A 21861-nucleotide genomic window follows, 5' to 3' on the forward strand; every position below is an offset into this window, starting at 1 on the left:
GGCTGCGCGGGGTCTGGCCCGGCCAGGCGGGAGCTGAGAACCGTCGTGATGCACAAATTGCCCTGACACCTGCCGGCCTCCTCGTCTCACTGACGTCTCTCCCTCCGGCTCTGCCCCTACAGGATGTTCAGCCTGAACACAGTAGCCCAGCTGTGGTACTTCGTGAAGTGCATCTATTTCGCTCTGTCGGCCTATCAGATCCGCTGCGGCTACCCGACTCGCATCCTGGGCAACTTCCTGACCAAGAAATACAACCACCTCAACCTCTTCCTCTTCCAAGGGTAATGGGGACCTGCCCTTTGATCTCAGCGGGGGTGGGCTCCACCCCAGCCCTCCTGCCTCTGAGCCTCGTTCCCTAGGAGCGTGTGCAGAGACTGTAGAGCACCAACGCCAGGGATAGGAGTGAAGAAGGATCCTGTATCCAAGGGGTGCTTCCCAGGACCCTGGGGGAGGTAGAATGGGATGGCCCAGCTTGGCATGTGGCCAGGACCCCAGGGCTGCCCGTGAGCAGGAGATCCTGGGGAGAGGCACCCAGGGTGGACAGAGGGCAGCTGGTTCCCCCCAGGGTGCAGCCAATGACCACTCACTTTCCCCTCGCCCACGGCAGGTTTCGCCTGGTGCCCTTCCTGGTGGAGCTGCGTGCCGTGATGGACTGGGTCTGGACCGACACCACCCTGTCCCTCTCCAACTGGATGTGCGTGGAGGACATCTACGCCAACATCTTCATCATCAAGTGCAGCCGGGAGACTGAGAAGGTAGGGCTCCCCGTCCCTGCTGCCTTCTCACCACCCTGCGCCATGCCGTGCTGGAAACAGAGAACTGGCACCACCCGCCTTTTGGGAAAGGAGGAACCTAGGCAGGAAGGATGGGCTCCTCCTAAACCCAAGTGGAGCCAGACTGCTGGCCTGTCTAGCTACAAAGGTCGGAGAGGATTTTCTAACCTAAGCCGACAGGTGTGGAGGAGCACACGGTTCAGGCAGACACATCCCATAGGGGTGAAATCATTGAAGGGGGAACTCTGTATCCTGGGAAATAGGACAGGAAGGAAGCGGGTAACGACCAGGGAGGAGCTAGTGAGGAACAGTCAAACGTCCAAGAGTCTCATTGAAATCTAAGACAGGAAGGCAAGCAGCTGACTAGTGACACAACGTACAAGTGCTTCTCTACAAATCCAGGCAGGCTAAATACTAAGCAGGGTGATCTAGAACGGCCGGCGTGAAATGAGGCTATTGATCGAATAGGAAGGCCGGACACCTGGTGGAACGGTGATAATCAATGGGGCGCAATAATAGCTGAATGACAGAGTAGATCGCCCTAGTGGGGGAGGGGCGCTGTGTGGGAAAACAGAGTCAATATGGTAAAAATCTTAAATGAATCAAAGAGTCCCTTAGGATCTCCGAGGCGAGGAATTCCAGGCCGGCATGCTCAGAGCAGAGCCACGGGAAGGTACTGCCGACCACCTGGCCAGGATGGCGATGGGGATGGTGACATGCGCAGGGAGATTTGAGAGGCTACGAAAACAGAAAACCCAGTGATCCTGGGGGTTTTCAACTCTCCCCGTATTGACTGGGACCGTGTCACCGCATGTTACGGACCAAGCCATGCACCCTGGAAAAATAATCCTAACGGTACATAAATGAGCTGTTACCGCTTCAGAAAGAGATCTTGGCGTCACTGTGGCTAGTTCTCTGAACACATCCGCTCAGTGTGCAGCGGCAGACAAACCAGCTATGTCAGGACTGGAAAAGGTACAGAGAAGGGCAACGAAAATGAGGAGGGGTCTGGAGCAGCTTCCATGTGAGGAGAGATTAAAAAGACTGGGGCTGTTCATCTTGGAAAAGAGACGACTGGGGGGGATGACAGGTCTATACATTCATGACTGGTGCGGAGACAGTAAATCAGGACGTGTTATTTACCCCTTTACATAACACAAGTACCAGGGGTCACCCAACGAAATTAATAGGCAGCAGGTTTAAAACAAACAAAAGAACGTATTTCTTCACCCAATGCACAGGTAACCTGTGGAACTCCTTGCCAGGGGATGTTGTGAAGGCCAAGACTATAACAGGGCATAAAAAAAAAAAGAACTAGATAAGCTTATGTAGGATAGGTCCATCGATGGCTATTAGCCAAGACGGTCAGAGATCCCACGCTCTGGGTGTCCTGGGGCGTCTATTTGCCAGAAGCTGGGAGTGGACGACAGGGGATCACTTGATAAATTGCCCTGTTCTGTTCATTCCCTCTGAAACAGCTGGCACTGGCCACTGTTGGAAGACAGGATACTGGGCTAGATGGACCTTTGGTCTGACCCAGTCTGGCCGTTCTTATGCCCAGGCCTGGGGACTTGAAGCTGAAAGGGTAATAGGGAGAGGGTGGGGTGGAGAACATGAGGGGGCAGGGCAGGGTGGGTAAGCTGGGTAAGGCGGGGGGCTGGGTGGTGTAGCAGGCTCTTTCTGAGTTCCAGGACAAGTGAAAGGAGTTTGAGGATCTCAGCTCAGTCCCTGGCATTTCTTCAGCCACAGAATGTGGCTACATCTGATTCAGCGGGTGGGCCCTGCTTGGCGGAGTCGACTGGCAGAACAGGAGGCTGTGGGTTGGGGCTTGGGCATCAGCTGAGCTGCGTTGCAAGGAGCCCAGGGTAGAATAACGGGGGGCTGGGAGCTGGGATTGAGGGGTATCCACAGGGGTGTGTGGGGAGACCATGCACTCCGCAGTCACTCAGGTTTTAACTGAGCGTGATCCTCGTCCCTCCCCCATATTCCTCCTCGGCCTCCCCCAGGGTGGGAAAGGCCTTGAGATGAGCCGTTAGCACAGCCGGGGCGCCAGAGGGGGTCTGTCCCTTCCCAGGCTGGGAAGCCCCACTGGCCCCGAGCTGAGCCCACCCCCTCCCCGCAGAAATACCCCCAGCCCAAGGGCCAAAAGAAGAAGAAGATTGTCAAGTACGGCATGGGCGGCCTTATCATCCTCTTCCTCATCTGCATCATCTGGTTCCCGCTGCTCTTCATGTCGCTGGTGCGCTCCGTGGTGGGCGTGGTCAACCACCCCATTGACGTCACCGTCACCCTCCAGCTGGGGGGCTACGAGGTAATGGCCAGGCCAGGCCCTGGGCGTCCCAGACCCCCATGGCTCTGATCACCACCAGGGCGGTGCCGGGGCCCTGTTCAGCCCTGGCTGCCCAATGGCCCAGATACTGGGTGGTGAGAGGGAGGGGGGCTGGGAACCTTTCTGGGTTTGGGCTCAGACTCCCCCTTGGGGGGATAGGGAGTGAAGGCCGCTGGCTGGGGATGCCTGGCCTGCGCGTGGCTTGGCCGCCCTGTGCTCCCCTATCCACAGAGGGGGCAGGCAGGCTGGTCTAGAACCCGAGTAAGGGCCCGGACTCTTGGGTTCCCTGGCTGTGCCTGCCTCCCTCCCTCTGGGCACGCAGGGTCCGCAGGATGCTTTGAGACCCTCGGCCGGATGGGGCTGCAGCTCCTGTTGCCCCGACCTCCCGCTCAGCCTTGCCCCGGGGGTTCCCAACGGGTGCAGTGCAGCGGGGGAGGCTGGTTCTGCTGTCTGGCTGCCCTGGGGGGTGCCAGTGCTGGGGCTGTCCCCGCCTCACCCTGGCTCCCCTTCCCCGCTGCCTCGCAGCCGCTCTTCACCATGAGCGCCCAGCAGCAGTCCATCCAGCCCTTCACACCCCAGGACTACGAGGAGCTCACCAAGAAGTTTGAAAGGCAGCCGGTAAGGGCCCCCCCCAGGTGTGGGGGGAAGGGTCGGGCGGAGCCACAGTGTGGGGGTGAGGGGTGCAGGAGGAGGGGCAGATCCTGGCTCCCAGGAGGTGTGCTGGGGGGAGGTTGGAAGAGGGGATGAGTGTGGGGGGCTGTGGAAGGGCTGGTGGTGCTCACGCTCACCCATCCTCTCCCACGGAGGGGCAATGCCGGGAGGTACCCATGGGCGTGGGCTGGACCAAGCGGGGCTGCTGCCAGTGCTGGCTTCCCATGCTCTGCTCCTACTGCCCGACCAGAGCCTGCCCCATTTGCACCCAGCGGGAGTTGCACCCACGCCTGCCTGTCCCTAATGTGTGCAAAGGCAACGACGGCGCCAGCCCAGGGGCCTGTTCCTCTGCGCCCAGGGGCCTGTTCGCCTGGGGGGGGGGGGGGGCTGCCCCGCCCTGATGGTCTCTCCCCACCCCCGGGGTCAGTGATGTGTGGGGGCCGTGGCTGGGGCGGGGTCCCTGCCCCGCACTCCAGCCCTGACGGTCTCTCCCCGCCCCCAGTGTCACTGATGGGCGGGGGCCGTGGCTGGGGCAGGGCTCTCTGGGGCGGGGGCCCTGCCCCGCACTCCTGCCCTGACGTCTCCCGTGCTGGCAGGTGGCCATGCAGTTCATCACGCTATACGGCTACGAGGACATCGTGAGGGCGCAGATCGAGGGCAGCTCGGGCTCGCTCTGGAGCATCAGCCCCCCCAGCCGCGAGCAGATGCGGGGGGAGCTGCTGAAAGGCTTGTCGGACATCACGCTGCGGCTCACCTGGACCTTCCAGAGGTACCGGCCAGGACGGGGCGGGGGGCCCTGCCACCCCCAGGGCCAGCGCCCTGCTCCAAGCTCACCTTGCCTCCCCTCTCTCTCCTGGCAGGGACCTGGGCAAGGGTGGCACCGTGGAGCACACCTTCGACAAGCACACCACCGACTTGCAGCCGGGCACCCCCATCCGCACCGAGCTCGCCGACCTGCTGCAGGGAACCAGGAACACCGCCGTGTGAGTGCGGGCACCGCGCCACCCCAGGGACAGACCGGGGGGAGCAGAGGAGGGGCTGGAAGCCTCCAATTATACCCCTCCCGCCCTGCGACGAAGCATCGGCTGCCTGGTGGCAGGGGTGCCAGGCTCCCAGGGTGTCACACGGCCACCCAGCAGCGGTGTCGGTGCAATGGAGTGCCGGGGCCATTGGGGCCCCACCTCACCGGGCTCGGGGGAGGAATAGCTTCTCCCTGCAGGGCTCTGGGGAGAGCACAACAGGAGTGGGGGGTTGGCCCTGGGCCCGACAGGGCCAGCAGAAGGATGGGGATAATGGGGGGCAGGTCAGTCAGCTACAGGGCTGCAAGTGGAGTGACTAGGGTGGGATGGAGTCACGGGTGACTCAGGTGAATACTATGAAAGGCAGGTTCTGGCTGGGTCCAGCGAGGCCTGGGGGCCCGTCCCCGAGCGCTGCACCGAGACCCATCCCCACAGCGCAGCTGGGAGGGAACCAGCCTGCGCCGTGCAGGGAGTAGGAAATGGCGCAGTGCGAGCCGTCTACAGCCCACCAGCCATCGCCCTGTGCCCAGCTCCCCCCCAGAGCCTGGCTGTCCCAGGAGGAGCAGGAACATTCGGCATGGCTCCCCTCACCCCCCTTTGTGTTGCAGGAATGTCCCCCATCTCTTCCCCACGTACGTCCGCGCACCCAACGGCCCAGAGGCCAACCCCGTCAAGCAGCTGCTGCCAGGTGAGCGAGCCAGGCTCTGAGCCGTGGGGTGCCAGGGAGCAGGGGCTCAGCCCCCCGTTTCTAGGGTGATGGGTGTCCCCAGTCTCTGTGCTGCTGGCAGCGCTGGGACCTCGGTTCCTTGGAGGGGGGCAGCCGAGGGGAAAACGGCCCCCTTTGCCTCTCCAGCTGCTGTGCTGCCAGGCAGAGGAACTGTGGGATGGGGTTGCCGGGGGCATGGCCCAGCAGGAGCCGCTTTGGGGGGTGGCTGGGCGAAGTGCCCGGGAAGCCAGCCGGGTGGGTGCTGGGGGAGGTGTCCCGCCTGGCTGGAGCGGGGGGCGAGCTCCCAGCCCTGACCCCCCCTCTCTCACAGAGGAGGAGGAGAGCTACCTGGGCGTGAAAGTGCAGCTGCACCGGGAGCGCGTGGGCGCCAACGACAGCTACCTGGAGTGGTGGGTGGTGCAGCTGAGCGAGTGCCAGCAGACCTGCAACATCCTGCCCATGGTGATCTTCAACGACAAGGTCAGCCCGCCCAGCCTGGGCTTCCTGGCCGGCTACGGGTGAGTGCCAGGGCCCCTCCCAAAACCAGCCCCCGTTGGCCATGCTGGAGGAAGGGCACCAGCCTGGGGCAGCCCAGGGCTCTGCAGTGTGGGGAGGGGAGGGATATCAGCCAGGGTGGTCCAGCTGCTCGTTGGTATGAGGGAGTGGAAGGATGCCAGCTGTTGTACGGGGGGGGAGGGAGATGGGCAGGGTGCGCCCGTCTGCAGTATGAGGGGGGCATACTGCCCTGGGAAGCCCCTGGGCTCAGTGGGGCATTACTCCCTGCGGCCTGGAGGCCTTTCTGGGGGGACGCCCTGGCCTGTGTTCCCCTACCTGAGCCTGTCCCAACAGCCATGCTGGCAGCAGAGCTCGGGGCCTCTGCTCCTGACGCCCCCCATTCCTCACCCAAAGAGCACACGAGTGCGCTCGGGGCGACCTCCTGTCACTTGCCGGCTTCCCAACGGGAGGCCCAGGCGGCCCCATCCCTTGGAACCAGGCTGGAGGCAGCAGGGCCTGAGCCTGCTCTCACCACAGGGCCCAGCGGCTGCAGGGAAGGGCTCTGCCCCCAACGCGGTGCTGGGGGGCAGGGAGAAGGGCTGACCCCGCTGCCCTCGCCCCATTGCAGGATCATGGGCCTCTACGTGTCCATCGTGCTGGTGATCGGCAAGTTCGTGCGGGGCTTCTTCAGCGAGATCTCGCACTCCATCATGTTCGAGGAGCTGCCGTGTGTGGACCGTATCCTCAAGTTGTGCCAGGACATCTTCCTGGTGCGCGAGACGGGCGAGCTGGAGCTGGAGGAGGAGCTCTACGCCAAGCTCATCTTCCTCTACCGCTCGCCCGAGACCATGATCAAGTGGACGCGGGAGAAGGAGTAGCAGGGAGCTGCTGCGGGCCCCCTCCGCCCCCTGGACTGTCACAACCGAGGCCTTAACCCAGCCCAGCCAGAGCGCCCCGGCGTGGGGGGCCGGGCCGAGTGCTCCAGGCGACCCGCCAGTCCCTTCCCCTGGCCGGCAGGGGGTCTGAGCTGTGCCCAGCGCCACCCGTGTGCAGAGGGGGCATCTTGGGCAGGCTGGACTTGTGCTTTTTAAAAGGAAGTTGAACTGCTTTACGAGTGAGTCCTGTAAAGGCAGCTGGGTGAAGACCCCCCTCCCGAGGAGTCACGCTCCCTCCCCATCAGCGGGGTGGGGACACGCTCCTGCCCCAGCCCCACCTCAGTGCCTTCCAGCCCTACTGCTTCCTGGCTGTTAGCACCCCTGGGCGAAGGGGGGTGCATGCTGGAGCCCATTCAGCGGCTGTGCCTGCCTGTGAGGGAGATGGGCTCCCCCTCCTGCAGCGGGAGAATCCAAGCCAGCCGCCCGCAGTCGCTCCCAACTCCACTGCAGGCAAAGCCTGGCCCAGTTGCCCCCTTGGCCTGCTCCTGAATCTGGCTGCACTAACACTCCAGAGCAATACCTTCCTCGCCCCCCCCTCCCCCCCAGCACAGCACTGGCCAGCACCCATGGGTGCAAGCAGAGGGTCCCACTAGCCTGACAGCCCCCCCGGCGGTGCTGGGCTTGCCGCTCCTCTTGCCCTGCCTGCAGAGGGCGTGGGACATGCTACTGCAGCCAAGGCCCAGTGCAGGGAGCTCTGCTCGTCCCAGGACTGGTTCGCCCCCCCCAGGCACTCCAAGGGGGGAGGGCTGGGCTCGCTCCAGCTGGACTGTAGATTTTTTTAAATTCAAATGGTTTATTTATACAGATCTCTAATAAAAGCCAAGCCACGGCCTGTTAGCGTGACTGACTGACTCCATCTTCTTGCCCCGGCGGGGCGCTCCACTGGGGGCTGGCGCAGTCCGAGGGCCCGACTCAGCCTGGCCTCACCCACTCGAGATCGGGGAGTCAGCCCAGGGCCCCAATCCAGCTGTGCGTCAGGGGATGCAAAATATCGTATTCCTCTTAGAAACAGTCATTAAAAGAAGGGGGGTTGGGAGGTGTCTCCTCTCCTCCCCGCCCCTGCAGGTAGCAGGCGCCTCCCAGGGGCAGGCAGTGAACAAGAGCTGGGCCCAGCACCTTGGAAACAAAGGCAGGCCCACTGCCCTGCAGCAGGGCCCCTGTGATCTCAAGCCCAGCCTGGACGGGGCTGGGCCCAGGCCCCATTTGCTCTCTGGCAGGCGCGCTGCTCCGGGGGCCCCTGACAGCCAGGGAAGCGTCGAGCTCGTTGGGAGCATGGTCCACCTGTCAGCTCTCACCCGGAGTCACAGCTTCATCTTCCAGCAAGAACTCCTGGATTTCCAGCTTCATCGCGGCCCTGGAAGACAACCATCATCTCAGCCCCCTGCCACGCCAGGTTGAGCTCCCGGCACAGGCCCGGTCCGACCGGCTCAGGTCACATTCTGGATGTTATGGTAAAGGAGGAGATTCTGCCTCTGATTTGCTTCTAACTCGGCCTGCACGGCAGCGGCTTCTCCCAGGGCTCAAGCTAGGATGCAGAGCGGGAGCGCAGTGACTGATGGTGCCGGCCCCCCCCCCCCCCCCCCACCCGCGGTTCCTGCGCTCTGCCTCCGAGCGGACGTAGAGCGGGAGGCTCTCCAGGCAGGTCTGTAACAGAACAGAGCAGCGGTGACGGGCTGCCCCCAGCATCCCCTGTTCCTGTGCTGCTGGGGTCCGTGCAGCAGTGCGTGTCTCTCCCCGCCCGCCCCCAGCACCGTGCCGCAGCCCTGGATGGGGCCAGGGGGCTGATGGGCAAAACTGGGATCCGAAGGAGACTCCACCGGGATCACAGTCCTGCCAACAACGGAGACCCACCCCCCTTGACAGCCAGGTCTGCCGGGTGCCTAAAGCAGGGCTGGGACCACAGCAGAGCCCCTGAGGGGGTAGAGGGGCTCACCGTGTCCTTGATGGTCAGTCTGCAGCCGTAGCAGAGCAGGGGCAGGAAGTCGGCCCGGGCGTCGGCCCTGAGGGGAGAAGACAGAAGTGAGGAGAGGGCTAGGGGCCGGTTCTGCTCGCAGGGGAGGAGCTAGCTGGGGGCAGCTCGAGGATGATGGTGCCACGGCTGCTAGGGGAGTGTAGGCCCAGCTGGGCCACAAGGCCAGTGCCACTCCAAGCAGCGCGCTTACCCCGCGATGGATCCTGGGCTAGGGTTGGCCTTACCCTGGAGCTGTCGTGTTCATGCAGCATCCTCTCTGCTCCTCTGCCCCCAGGCAGCACCCTCTCCCGGCGGGCGCCGCAGCTGGCAGCTTCTGCTGGGAGAGCCGCTCCGAGACCAGGATGGCTTGCAAAGCAGAGCCGTCCTCTGCACCAAAGAGAGATGGTTGTCAGAGCCCCTCGGGCTTCCGCTCCCCATCCAGAAGGCCGGGCATCTGCCTCCTCCTGGCGGAGCCGACAGGGCCGGCCAGCGACCCAAGCCAGGATGGCAAACTCCACAGCCCTGGCCTTCAGACACCCCCTGCCAGGCCAGGCCCAGCCAGAGGCAGGTTCCCCTGCACAAGGGGCCCTGGGAAGATCCAGGCCCATAGTTCAGCTGGGAAAAGGGGCTAGTTAACCCCTCGCCCTGGCCTACATCTCTAGGCCCCCCGGCCCCGCACCCATGGCAAGGTTCCCCTGCTTTGCTCCTGGGGGTGGTGAGGGCCCGGACCCGGATGGGCTCTGATCCGGGAGGGCAGTTGGTGGCACCCTGCCCTAGATCAGCCAGAGGGGATTTTGTGGATGGGGGAGGCTGCCCCGCTCAGGGAAAGGGGCCAAGTGAACGGAGCCTGCGCTGGCCGGGGGCAGCGTTCGCACGTACCCACGTTGGTGTCCAGGGCGCACAAGCACAGAAGGCAACGTTCGGGCTCAGCGGCAGGGCCGGAGTCTCCAGGGGTCGCGCTCAGCTTCTCGCCCGTCCTACAGCCCAGAGGGGGACGCACAGAGGTTAGTGCCAGGCGACGGGGCAGCCAGTGCCATTGTGAGTGCAGCTGCCCCCACAGCTTGTGCGGGCAGACGGGGCCTCCCCCTTCCCCAAGGCCTGGGCACCACAGGGGCAATTCTTCAATAGCAACGTTAGGTCTCAAACTATGCAACTGCCCCACAGCCTGTGCCCCACCCCCATGTCCCCCACTACTCCAGCCCTGGGCTCCCCCCACCCTGCTCTGCCGGGGCCCCTCAAGCCTGCCTCCAGTCCCAGGCTCCCAACGCAAGCCATTTCAGTCCTGGGCTCCCCACGCAGCAGGAGATGCTGTGCGCCAGGATTCAGGGGCGCAGCAGAGTTCTGACCCTCCCCTAAGCAGAAGTTTCCAGTTGTTCCCACCAAGGTCTAGGCTGACGAGGCGGGCGAATGGCCTCCAGGGTGAAGCCACCCACACGTTTCCCACCTGAGCCGAGCCCCGGTCTGCAGAGCTGTCGGGGGGGGGCCCCACAGGGGCCAGCCCTTACCGGTACACGGTGCTGACGGTGGAGGGGAACTCTGCCTGCAGCCCGTAGAGGAAGCGCTCGATCACCCGGTGTATGCTGGCCTTCTCCAGGGCCTGGGGGGAAGAAATCCACGTGGAGTCTCGTAGCCTAGCTGATTCCAACCCCCATGCCCGCCCTAGGACTCCCCTGTGATGACAGCAGAGCAGCTGGGTCCTCTCCACAGATGTTCAGAGGCCCTGGAGTGATGGAATCGGCACCATGCCCGGCTCTGCAGTGCCCAGGGGAGGGGGGTGTTAGCCTAATCTGCCAGAGCCTTCCCCCAGTCACATCAGCCAGGCCCCAGCCATCACCGCCTCGGCTGGGGGCCTGGCCTCACTGGCCATCCCTGTCAGGGATCACTGCAGGCCGGCACTTGGGAAAGTGCCCCTTGGTGCCAGGGGCATTGGAGGGCTCCCTAGAGGGCACATTGACCGCTGGGAAGGGTTGCAGGTCCTGTGGGTTGGGCTGGGATGAGCAAGAGACAGGGGGGTGCCCTTGACCTGCCGGAAGAGCCCAGTGCCCGGCAGGCTCTCCCCTGCCGGCTGGCCCAAACCCACACGCCCCCTACCTTGGTGTCCAAGGCAGGAGTGAAGACCGTGGGAACGCCAAACAGGTGGTTGTAGAAGGCGATTTCCTTGGCAGAGTACTCCCTCATGGGCCGCACCACCACCACGTCGCCATGGCGATCGTCCGAGAAGCCCTGCGTGGAGAGAGACTGGGTGAGGGACCGGCCCATCGCCAGCACCGGAGCAGAGCCGGGACGGCCCCCAGCCCTCTGGGGCCGCTGTCGTCCTGCATGTCTGACCAGAGAGCTCAGGTCTGAGCATGGCTGGGTGAACACCGGCCCCATACCTGCCCTTCACACCCAGCCTGGGCTCTTAGCTGCTCGTTCGTGGCTGCCAGGAGCACACCAGTGGCAGTGCCAAGCTCTGGGGTGAACTGCCAGACAGGAGCGCACCCCCGGCCCTCCAGACTAGCTTCCCCTTGGAGCTAGACTGCAGCACACTCCGAGCTAGGCTGCTCTCGGAGGGCAGTCGTAGGAATGATTCTGGGGCAGGCCGTGCCCACGGGAGGGTTCTCTACAAACCCCTCTACCCACCTGCTACCCCCATCTCACAGGGGCACCCGAGGCACCGAGGGGAAGGGACATGCCTGAGACCACACAGGGAGTCAGTGCCAGAGCAGGGACTAGAACCCAGGAGTCCCTCTTCCCAGCCTCTTGCTCTAAGCACCAGGCAAGGGAGTGTGGGCAGTTCTCAGGCTGGACATGCGGCCTAGTCCTTGAGGCAGATCCTGGCTGGGCAAGGGTTTGTCTGGCTCCCTGGTAACCTAGCCAGCCTCCAGTAAAGGGACAGCCAGGGGAAGAGGCTCGCTCACGGAGTCGGCATTCAGAGGCCTCCTGCGGGGCTCCACAGAGGGCGGCGCAGGTTGCTGCTGAGCGGGCTCTGCCCACAGCCAGCTGCAACATCTCCACTCGCGTGTCCATGTTCCTCCAATGGCCCCCTGTGCGGATCGGTCGGAGCGACGCCCCCCAGCCAGCCTCTCTCCCTGAGCCCTTTCTGGCCCCTGGCTTCCCAGCCACGCTGCACAGACCGATGGCTGCGGGCGGCTCCCCGTTGCATCGCGCACGTCTGGAGTTCAGAGCAGGGGTGAGGCAAGAGCCAGGGCTAACCCCGGACCTGCTGCTGTCTGCGGCCTGTGTGCAAAGCAGCACCGGGGATCCCTCTTGAAGGGCAAGCAGGGGCTGGGGAGATAGGGATTGCCATGCTGGATCAGATCTATGGACGTCGGTGGGAGGCAGAGACCCCCAGTGCACCTGGCCTGCTCTGTGCTGTGGGGAATGCCGTCCCCTGAGCGCCGGACAAGCAGCGTCAGTGGCTGTAACATTATTGGTCCCTTGTGGGGAAAAAGTCAGGCCCCGTTTTCTCTTGCTGGCCTCCCAGTGGGGCTGCTTTTTATGGGAGCTACCTTGGCTGCCCCTACGTTTCACTAACGACCCCTCCACTGCACACATGCGTGCAGCCCTGGCCAGCCCACGCCCCTTGCTCTCTGCTTCTGGGAAGGGATTAAAGAGCAATTCCCTCAGGATGCACAGTGCCTGCGGGACTAGGGAATAGAGATCAGACCGTTCCCTGGGTCCCTAACTCCACCCCTTCCTTTAGATTTCAGGGTGGGAGAATCAGATTTTTGTTTTTATCGTAGCTTTATCTTTTTCTTCCTTGGCCTCCTGTCAGAAACTAACTCAGCAGTTGGTCTGCTCTGAGCACAGAAAGGGGAGCCAAGAACTCTTGGGTTCTCTGGCCTTGGCCGAGTCACTTCCCGTCGGTTCCAGTGCCTGCCCCATGGGGAAGAGTGGGAGAAGACGTACAGTCCCAAGTATCTCTGTCTTTGTTAAGCCAGTCCCCAAGTGCCTGGGAGCCACAGTCTAAGGGTTAACACGACCTGGCAGGAGCCGGGGCCGCAAGGCGTTCACTCCAGCTTGTGAAGGGAAGCAGAAGCACGTGGCGCGGCTCCCCTGACCGAAAGCCCCGGATCTGTCCCAGCTCCTGCATTTGCTGCTGCAGCTGAGAAATGTCAATTTCACGGGCAGGAAAACCTCCCCTTCCTGGAGAGCACGGAGCGGGAACTGATCGGATCAGAATCCCCGTGCTGCCGTACAGCAGCTCGCACGCGGCTCTGCTCCGATGCCCATGTATTTGCGGGGAGCCTGTTAGAGGCATTAAGGCGGCTGGAGAAGATCAGGGACGTAGCAGCCCTTTGTTCCAGGCCCACGTGAGGATTATACATTCACCCAACACTAAGCTGTGGGCCCTGGGCATGCTCAGTTACGAAGACAATGGAGAAGTTGCGGCAGTGCCAGCTTCTCCCCGAGGTCCCGATAAATCACAGCGCACTAGTGCGGCCAAGGCCCAGGCAGAGCAGAGAAGCCACAGAGCAGTGCGTCTCCATCTCCCCCAGCACAGCATCCTGGCAGCACTGGGACCAAGGCCTCCAGCTAGGGAAAGGGGCTAACAGTGGAGTCCGGGTAACCGCTGACTCCAACCCAACTCAGACGCCTGCTTCCAGGTGCCCTCCCGCCCACACTTACCGTGTCCATGGCGAGGGAGGCCCCCCGCCCCAGAGAGAGGTTGGTCAGCAGTTTGACAGCCAGGCGGGTGCAGCTGTCTCCCATCATGACCTTGGAGTACCCGTGGGCCCTGGCCGTGTGCAGGATCAGGTGGTTCCTGAAGGGGGAGAAGCCAGAAGTGAGGGAAGGCTGCAGTCCGGAGCCAGACAGATACGCTGAGCCCATCAGCCCCGGCCAGCTCCTCACGGTCACCAGCTCCCACAGCAAGCCTCCCACCCACTGCTGTGTCCCGGGCGAGGCAGAGGGGCCATGTGGGGGCTTCAGAGGAGGGAGATGAGATCTCACGGGCGCTGCGGGGAGGAGACGAGCAGGGCTGCGCTTTCCCAAGGCCCCGAAGCGAGATCGGCCCCCAAACCCCACTGAATTCCAAAGGCAGCTGGGTGCCTTGCGAAACCCAGTGTGCGCTGGCAAGTGGCCTAGGCAGCTCCTCCGGAGATCCCCAGAGCTCGCTGGGGGGCCTGGCGCGAGAGCGATGGACAGACAGACGCTCCTGTGGATGGGAGCTGCAGCATCATGGCTGGGAAGCAGTGCATGCTGGGATGGATCGGAGGACAGGAAAGGCGGAGGAAAAAGCTCCTTAGCCCCTCCCCTCCTGGGCAGCCCCCAGGCGGCAGGTCAGAGAGGGCAAAGCTTGCAGCCCTTGGCACAAGGGCTCAACTCGCGGTCAGCACTCTGGGCGGGGCTCACCGCAGAGTCTGCAGCAGCTCTTCTTTAGCCGTCAACGTCTTCACGGACCCAAAGAGCCGGATCAGCTGCTCAGTCCGGACTGCAGCCAAGAGCCTGGCTTCCGGGGCGGCCAGCCCCTCCATTCCGGGCGCATCTCGCACGCTGACCTCGGCAAGCTTCTCCTGGATCTGCCTCTCAGGCACAGAGGGACCTCCGCCCTCCTCCTGCCTCTGCTGGCGGATAAAGCCCTCCACCGCCTCCTTGTAGCTGTCCTTGGGACCTGCGGGATGGTGGGGCACACGCTGCAGGATGGAGCTGGGCAAGTCAAACACCTGCACAGAGCAAGCAGAGGATGGATCCTGTTAGCCACAGCGAGCGCCTGCATGGCAGTGAGATAGGTGCCTCGGGAGCTGGCAAAACCCAGACAACGGAGGAGCCCCAGGGAGCTTGTGCCAGAGACAGGATTAGAGGTCAGGAGTCCTGGCTCCAGCTCCCCACTCACACCTGGCTGCCTCTCTAATACATAAGAACATAAGAACGGCCATACTGGGTCAGACTAAAGGTCCATCTAGCCCAGTATCCTGTCTTCCGACAGCGGCCAGTGCCAGGTGCCCCAGAGGGAATGAACAGAACAGGTAATCATCCAGTGATCCATGCCCTGTCGCCCATTCCCAGCTTCTGGCAAACAGAGGCTACGGACACCATTCCTGCCCATCCTGGCTAATAGCCACTGATGGACCTATCTTCCATGAACTTATCTAGTTCTTGAACCCTGTTATGGTCTTGGCCTTCACAACATCCTCTAGCAAGGAGTTCCACAGGTCGACTGTGCATTGTGCGAAGAAATAATTCCTTTTGTTTTAAACCTGCTGCCTATTAATTTCATTTGGTGACCAGTAGTTCTTGTGTTATGAGAAGTAGCAAACAACACTTATCTACTTTCTCTACACCAGTCATGATTTTATAGACCTCTATCATATCTTCCGCTTAGACGTCTCTTTTCCAAGCTGAAAAGTCCCAGTCTTATTAATCTCTCCTCATACGGAAGCCGTTCCCTACCCCTGATCATTTTTGTTGCCCTTTTCTGAACCTTTTCCAATTTCAATCTATCTTTTTTGAGATGGGGCGACCACATCTGCACACAGCATTCCAGATGTGAGCATACCATGGATTTATATAGAGGCAACGTGGTATTTTCTGTCCTAATATCTATCCCTTTCTTAATTATTACCAGCATTCTGTTCGCTTTTGTGACTGCCGCTGCACATTGAGTGGATGTTTTCAGAGAACTATCCCCAAGATCTCTTTCTTGAGTGGTAACTGCTAATTTAGACCCCATCATTTTATATGTATAGTTGGGGTTATGTTTTCCAATGTGCATTACTTTGCATTTATCAACATTAAATTTCATCTGCCATTTTGTTGCCCAGTCACCCAGTTTTGCGAGATCCTTTTGTAGCTCTTCGCAGTCTGCCTGGGTCTTAACTATCTTGATTTTGTATCATCTGCAAATGTTGCCACCTCACTGTCTCATTCAGGCCCTATCATGGCTAAGGGCACCTGGCCCAGGGCCTCCTCCATCCCAGCCTTGTCGGTTCCTATTGGACAAATCTGTGCCCCTCAGTCCTCGGGCACCGGGTGGCCATGCTGAGCAGGGGCCTCAGACATCTCAGCCAGAGGCTCTTGTCCCAGCACCTGGAATCGCAGCGAAGGGGGGGTCTGGGGCATGTGATCTCTCGCCCAGTGTGTGCCCCAGCGCTCCGCAGGGCCATGACCCCACCCTACCTCTTCTATGTGGGCCAGGTGATATGGAAACCCTGAGGCTTGCAGGACGGTCTCCAGCTGGAGCAGCGTCTTCTCTCTCTCAGCCAGGCTTTGCCCGCACACGGCTCCCTCTGAGTAGCAAACAAGAGATGCCAGATGAGGAGAGTTAGCTGCCTTGCAGGAGAGGCTTCTCTATCAGTGGCCTAGGACGCTCCAGCCAACCCAGAAGGCATGCAGCCACATCTACCCTCCTCACCAACTAACAAGGCAGGAAGTAGGGAGATGGGGCTCTCCAGTGCGTGGGCAGGGGGGATACGGGCCTGCAGGCCTTGAAGGCTGCATGCAATGGAGCAAACTGCAGCCACCCTTCTCTTTCAGACAGGAGTGAAGCCTGGGGAGCAGTTCCCAGCAATGCTCTATCTTCCTACAGCAGCCAGACCAGACCTTCTCCAGGTGAGGCCTGGATTCTCCAGGGGCAGGCCAGAGCCATGCCGCAGAACTTTAGATGCATATGCCACTTCCTCATCTCCATAGACAGTATTCGCTAATACACGGTAGGCGTAGTACACAGCATCCGAGTAGGTATTCGGGCACGGGTTTAGATATCTAAGTGTTGAGAAGTTACGTTAACTGAATGAATTACGCTCTTCCCACAATTCTATTCATCCATCAAGTATCCCATAACGCTCTGCAAAGCTGAAGTCAGCTTTGGCATTAGAAACTTGTCAAAGGCAAAATACATGAATGTTCTCCCCCAGCCCAGTGGGGAGGCACCTTCACATCCCTGGAGTGCTCGTATCCAAACCAAGATAAGAAACAAACAGGCCAACACGTGAAGGAACCAGTACAAACGAAGGGCTTGGACTTCAGTGACATATGAAGAGCTTTGTAATTTGTAAAACCATCCTATAAATGCCGCTAGCTGAAATGCAGATCTTTGAAGCACCCCGTCCATGCACGGCGAACGCGCCGCGAGAGGGTGCGTTCGTCTCCTCGTGTTGTGCCGGTTTCTCTTTAGACAATGCATTGGGCTAAGTTCAGCTGGCTGGTCTCGAATGTTTTTAAGACTGAAGTGCGAGCGTAGTCAAACAACAGGCTACGCCACTGAGTCAGCAGCAGAACCCAGCAGAAATGCACTGATCCTCCAGCCAAGCCCCCCTCCCTTTCAACCCCCCCCACGGACGTCGGGAGAGGTAGGAGGATCCCCGCTCCATCCTCTAACAGGCAGAGCAGCTCCCCCCATCCCATTTAGTCTCTCTACTCCTACGCAGCCTGCTGGTGCTGCCAGGCGGAGAGCGCCCATCTGGTCGAGGAAGAAAGTGCTGGGCTCAGCAGGGCACGTCCAGCCCATGCAGCCGCTGGAGTCTGGGAAGAGACCTGCTAACTCGTGCTCGGGTAGCGTCCAGACTGGGATTGCTCTGCAGTCTCTGGAGATGGAAGCACAACCCCCTGGTGCACTAACCCCCTGGTCCATCACCCCCCATAGTGGGGGCTGGTGTAGCTGCCCAGCGTGTTGTCTCTTCGGATTTAAAGAGAGCAGCTAGCAGCTGCAGATAAGCCTTAGCCTATCTGCAATGGGGGTACACATACCCCACCCTCAGCTGGGCAGGGGAAGGGTTAATAGTCTGTCAGGGCAACGACAGAGGAAACTTCCCCTCTTCCTGCCCGCTCATGAGGGCAAGGAAATTAGAGGGGGCAGTGAGACACTCCGAGTTCCCCAGCCTCCCACAGGAAGGAATCTCCCCCTGCTTCCCGCCCAGGGGGACAAGAGAACCAGGACAGGGGGGGAAGCTGCTGGAAGGAGCTGCTGACGGACGAGGGGATACTGTGAGTGGTGGATCAGGCTGAGAGCCTTACTCCCGAGCCCATGCCGGGAGCTCTGGCTGGAGGGGTGTGGGAGCCTTTGAGTGGCTGGACCCTTCCTGGGAAGGGGACACCATCCACCTGTGTGTCTGAAGTGTGCCTCCCCTGGGTGCCAGTCACTGAACCAGACTAGCTTAACCCCCCATTTCCAATGTGTTTACTCTGTGCACCGGCCATCTCACTGCTCGCCTGGGGAGCCTGCCTCTCCGGGCCTGAAGGGACACTGCCAGTAACAGGAGAGCGGAAAAACTAGACAGGCCTTAACAGTGAGAGGGGCACTATCCGAAACCAGCTTTCTTAATGCTGGACAGCATCAGCAGATTCCAGAGGGTTCTGGCTGTAGGCTGGCCCAAGACCGCGTGCACAGAATGGGTTGGGAGCAGGGCAGGTTGCTGGGTTACCGTCAACGTAGATGATGCCCGGCATAAAGCGCAGTTTCTTGGCTGTCTCCCGACTCAGGCCCTGAGAAGAGAAATGGGAATGAGCCGCTCGTCCCAAGCGCTGGGAAATGTAATTCATGTTTGCGTGTCTTAGCAGCATCCCCTGGATCTAGCGGAGAGGGCAGGTCAGACTCCTCTAATCCTGGCTGTTAGATAGGCATTCCCACGGCCCCAGCAGAGATGGCGAATGTTTCTAGTTAACAACACACCTAGATCTCATGGGCTGAAGGCCCCAGCCTAGACCACGCGATTCTAATTGACACCTGATTACGCTCAGACATTGACCTGGACACGGACATTTGGACGCATTGTCACAGTAACTGTGGGCATAGCTTAGATGCTCCCCACCTTTGGGAACAGAGCTGCAGGTGCACTGGACAGGAGTTGTGAGATCTTCTAAGGAGCCACATTCACTGATTGCTCTTCTACGGTTTAGACATGGGGGCAGACAGAAGCAGACAGCCCTCCTGGGAGATCCAGGCCCTCACCCCACACAGCAATGCTTTCCTCTGCTAGTGAATCAGCCTCCTCTTAACCATCTCTAATACCCCTGCTATGGTCCAGGTGGCTGTTCCTTCCTCCGGCTAACTGCTCTCACTGTTCCTAACAAGTTTCCCCGCAGCACTGCAGAGTGGATACCTCTTGGACTTGTCGAAGCATTGAGCTGGAGGCAGGTCCACCTGATAATGCAAGAAGAACCTGTGAGGGAGATAGGAGAGAGACTTAACCATCCATCTCTGCTTCCCCCTCGCCTTCCCACAGCCGGCCCGCCCTTACACAAGAAGCGACTCTACCTTTTCTCCTGGGTAAATGGCACGATTCTTCCCAAGCATCGCACGGAACTTGTGAACAAAATACTCCCTAAAACAGGCCCTTGGAAACAAACACGCACGTAAGTCATTAGAAACGACACTCCCAACCTTACGCGAGATCCCAGTCTTGGCAGGCAGCACCTCGGGCACCTGCATCTCGCGCTAATGAAGCTTTGATTCCAGCACAGGCCAACCGGGAGGCACAGGGAACTGCCTGCTACCCTGCCCGACAGGGGAAGTCAGTCAATGAGTTCCCCTTAAGATTTCATCAATTAGCTTCTGTCTGACAGCAAGACAGTTCCAGTGTGGGGACCTAGAAGTCGGTGAAGATCCATTTTAAAGCTAGTCTGAGAAACCAGGCTTGCTGGACTGAATCCCTCTCTAGCCCTCTGAGCCAAAACACTTAAACAAAATAAAAAGCCCAAGAGGAAAAAGTTGCATTGTACAAAGACAGGCATCAATTTAAAAGGGTTTGTTGCTTTTATAAATGGTCAAGTTAAGCCAGACACCCGGAGAGGTAATTTGATCCCCAGCCTCAGTTCAGAGCGGTCAGGGTACAAATGTGCGCAAGGCGCTAGAAGGCCACGTTTGTAAAGACCGTCGGCATGCAGGTATGTGCCTGCCCACTGTTAACTGCAACTGGAGTTCTGATCATTGTGTGCGCGCAGTTGCTTGGTTTGTACTCTCAGTCACAGTAGTACCCGTACAACTGCCTACGCAACTGCAAACCCAAGCATTCCAAAACCTGGCCTGCAGAGCTCAAACCAATCAACTTCCGAGATTCAGATAAAAACAATATGGGGCAGATTAGATCTGTTTTCCAAAATTAAAAAAAGGTGAACCCCCTCCCCCTTTTCCTACGCTCATACCCCTTTTCTCCACAACTAGGGTCCTGCATCACAGTATCTCTTGCATGCAATGGCAGTGATTGGGTCTGTGCAGAAACAAAATGATGCCAATCCAAAGCAAGGGCCTTACAGGGCAACTCCCCACACTCCTGAGTGAGTTCAGTCTGCTGCACACAACTGTTGTGCTCTTTATTATCTAGTTGGTTTGAATCTCTCTTGCAGCCCTCCTCATATACAGCCCTATTTCAAACAGATTTATAAAGATCAGTAAATGAGGATCTTAAGATGGGAACGTTCTGGCCTTCTGAACAGGGTTTTTTCTTGCAAATCACTATGGCTGTTTCGCTCTTACTTGCAAAAGGCATCTCCAACACGAATGACTAACACAGGCGAGGCCTCCTTGCACTTCATGCACTTCTGCGCACAGCTGGGAAAGACAATCAAAGCGAACCAATTACCACTCTAGGGACCGCCTTCACGCAAAGAGCAATGCAAACCACCATCAGCTTGTTTAAACGCTTTGAAGATAGCAGGTGCTTTGTAAGTACGGAGATGAAGGATGGGCGTAGTGCAATTGTATTTTTTTAATAAATGAATCTGGGGTTGATGTGGGAACTAGAGAGACTGAAATGCTGAGGTTATGTACGCACGGGAGGTGGTAGCGCAACCAGTGGCCTAGCAGTAAAAGGCTACGTTATACTATTAGCCCTGGAGCAGACCAGTTACCACCTCCAACTATACAAATCTCAGTCCACATGTCAATTATGTCAGGTCCCGTTTTCAAAGCACAAATCCGGAGGCACGTGTTCAAACTGGTATTTGCACATACACAGCTGCAGTTGTGCCATGTCAATGGTGGCCATGTGATAATCTGGCCAGATGAGGTCCAGGGGCACCCTGCAATTTCTCTCTCCTCTGAAGGGCCAAAGCACTAAGGGGTGAGTAAAATAGTCACAGTAGAAGGTAATGGTCACCTTTGTGGCTATATACCTAGGTACTCTAGCACCCAAAGGCCCCAGTGAGGAGCAGTGTCCCATTGTGCTGGGCCCTGTAAGCCCCCCACGCCCACCGATCAACACCCCAGGCCTGGTCTGTACTCAGGGTGTAGGCTGGCATAGCTATGTCCCTCAGGGGGGTGAGAAATCCACATGACTGAGCACCGTGGCTACACCGGCCTAGCCCCCAGTATAGACTCAGCAATGTCCCCCCTCAATCCCGCTCTGCGGCTCAAGGGAGCCGGGCAGGCCGCGGGCACCAAGGCCAGAGCTGGCCTGGCCCAGGCTCCAGCCGGCCTCCCGCCCCCGCTGTCTCGGCGGCCAGGCGAGGGGGCGGTTAATGGGCCTTGGCTAACGCTGGACAGCGGCTGAGCCGGGCCACCCCCGCCGGCCCCCACAGCCCAGCGAGGCCGATCCCTGGGGTGACCCCCCCGGGGGACCCCGGTCCCTCCCCCCGCGGGGGGGCGGGCTCTCACCTGACGCGGGGCCGCCTGCGGGGCTGGTCGCAGCCCCCGTACTCCTCCTGCGCCTGGCACATGGCGGCAGCGCTCCCCTCCCCCACGTGACGCCCAGCCCCGGTCCCCAGCCCCGCTTCCGGCGCGCCCCTTTACGTCACCGCCCCGCGCCGAGCGCGCGGTGATGAGGATGAGGCGCGCCGCGATGACGCGCGCATGCGCGGGGCCCTCCGCGCTCCCGCCCCTCCCTCATGGCGGCCGCGATGTTCCGGAGCCTGTTGGTCTCCGCGGCCCAGCAGCGGCCTCAGGCCCCGGGCCCGGGCGGGACCCCGCGGGAGCAGCCGCCCGCCGGCCCCGCCCCCGACACGCTGGAGGCGCAGTTCAGCTGCCCCATCTGCCTGGAGGTGTATCACCGGGCCGTGTGCATCGCGGGCTGCGGCCACACGTGAGCGGCGCCGGGCGCTGGGGAGCGAGAGAAGAAACCACCCTGGAGCCCATAACCCCCCCCC

At 60.3% G+C, this 21861-nt stretch overlaps 3 protein-coding genes across 5 annotated transcripts in view; 2 read left to right on the forward strand and 1 right to left on the reverse strand.

The window, feature by feature from the left end:
* The window catches only part of LOC117886397 (piezo-type mechanosensitive ion channel component 1-like), a 21693-nt gene extending 13942 nt beyond the window's left edge, over positions 1-7751 (forward strand). For both annotated transcript variants that reach the window (XM_034788140.1, XM_034788141.1), the window contains 9 exons: positions 123-281; positions 608-755; positions 2896-3084; positions 3628-3720; positions 4350-4522; positions 4614-4736; positions 5381-5460; positions 5810-5996; positions 6602-7751. In XM_034788140.1, coding sequence (XP_034644031.1) covers positions 123-281; positions 608-755; positions 2896-3084; positions 3628-3720; positions 4350-4522; positions 4614-4736; positions 5381-5460; positions 5810-5996; positions 6602-6851 — 1402 coding nt within the window. In that variant the 3' untranslated portion in view covers positions 6852-7751. The remainder of the gene's footprint in view (positions 1-122; positions 282-607; positions 756-2895; positions 3085-3627; positions 3721-4349; positions 4523-4613; positions 4737-5380; positions 5461-5809; positions 5997-6601) is intronic.
* On the reverse strand, positions 7682-21475 carry CTU2 (cytosolic thiouridylase subunit 2). Its single transcript, XM_034788143.1, has 15 exons — positions 21374-21475; positions 20255-20329; positions 19037-19115; positions 18882-18941; positions 18204-18264; positions 15961-16070; positions 14197-14507; positions 13471-13606; positions 10951-11082; positions 10365-10456; positions 9739-9836; positions 9105-9246; positions 8842-8908; positions 8494-8552; positions 7682-8262 (listed from the first exon to the last, which is right to left on the reverse strand). The coding sequence occupies exons 1-15, from the start codon at positions 21433-21435 to the stop codon at positions 8193-8195; spliced, it is 1554 nt and encodes a 517-aa protein (XP_034644034.1). The 5' UTR covers positions 21436-21475; the 3' UTR covers positions 7682-8192.
* A 111-nt stretch (positions 21476-21586) lies between these two features.
* RNF166 (ring finger protein 166) overlaps positions 21587-21861 on the forward strand; it is a 26489-nt gene continuing 26214 nt past the window's right edge. For both annotated transcript variants that reach the window (XM_034788202.1, XM_034788203.1), the window contains exon 1: positions 21587-21797. In XM_034788202.1, coding sequence (XP_034644093.1) covers positions 21604-21797 — 194 coding nt within the window. In that variant the 5' untranslated portion in view covers positions 21587-21603. The remainder of the gene's footprint in view (positions 21798-21861) is intronic.

Source organism: Trachemys scripta, chromosome 13, assembly GCF_013100865.1.
Source record: "Trachemys scripta elegans isolate TJP31775 chromosome 13, CAS_Tse_1.0, whole genome shotgun sequence".
Taxonomy (NCBI): domain Eukaryota; kingdom Metazoa; phylum Chordata; order Testudines; family Emydidae; genus Trachemys; species Trachemys scripta.

Coding starts and splice junctions, on each gene's coding strand:
- CTU2 (XM_034788143.1), bottom strand. CDS start 21,435: ATGTGCCAGGCGCAGGAGGAGTACGGGGGCTGCGACCAGCCCCGCAGG. Junction 14,508..15,960: donor ACCTGGCCCACATAGAAGAG/GTAGGGTGGGGT, acceptor TGCTCTGTGCAG/GTGTTTGACTTGCCCAGCTC. Junction 11,083..13,470: donor CCTCCCTCGCCATGGACACG/GTAAGTGTGGGC, acceptor CTCTCCACGCAG/GGCTTCTCGGACGATCGCCA.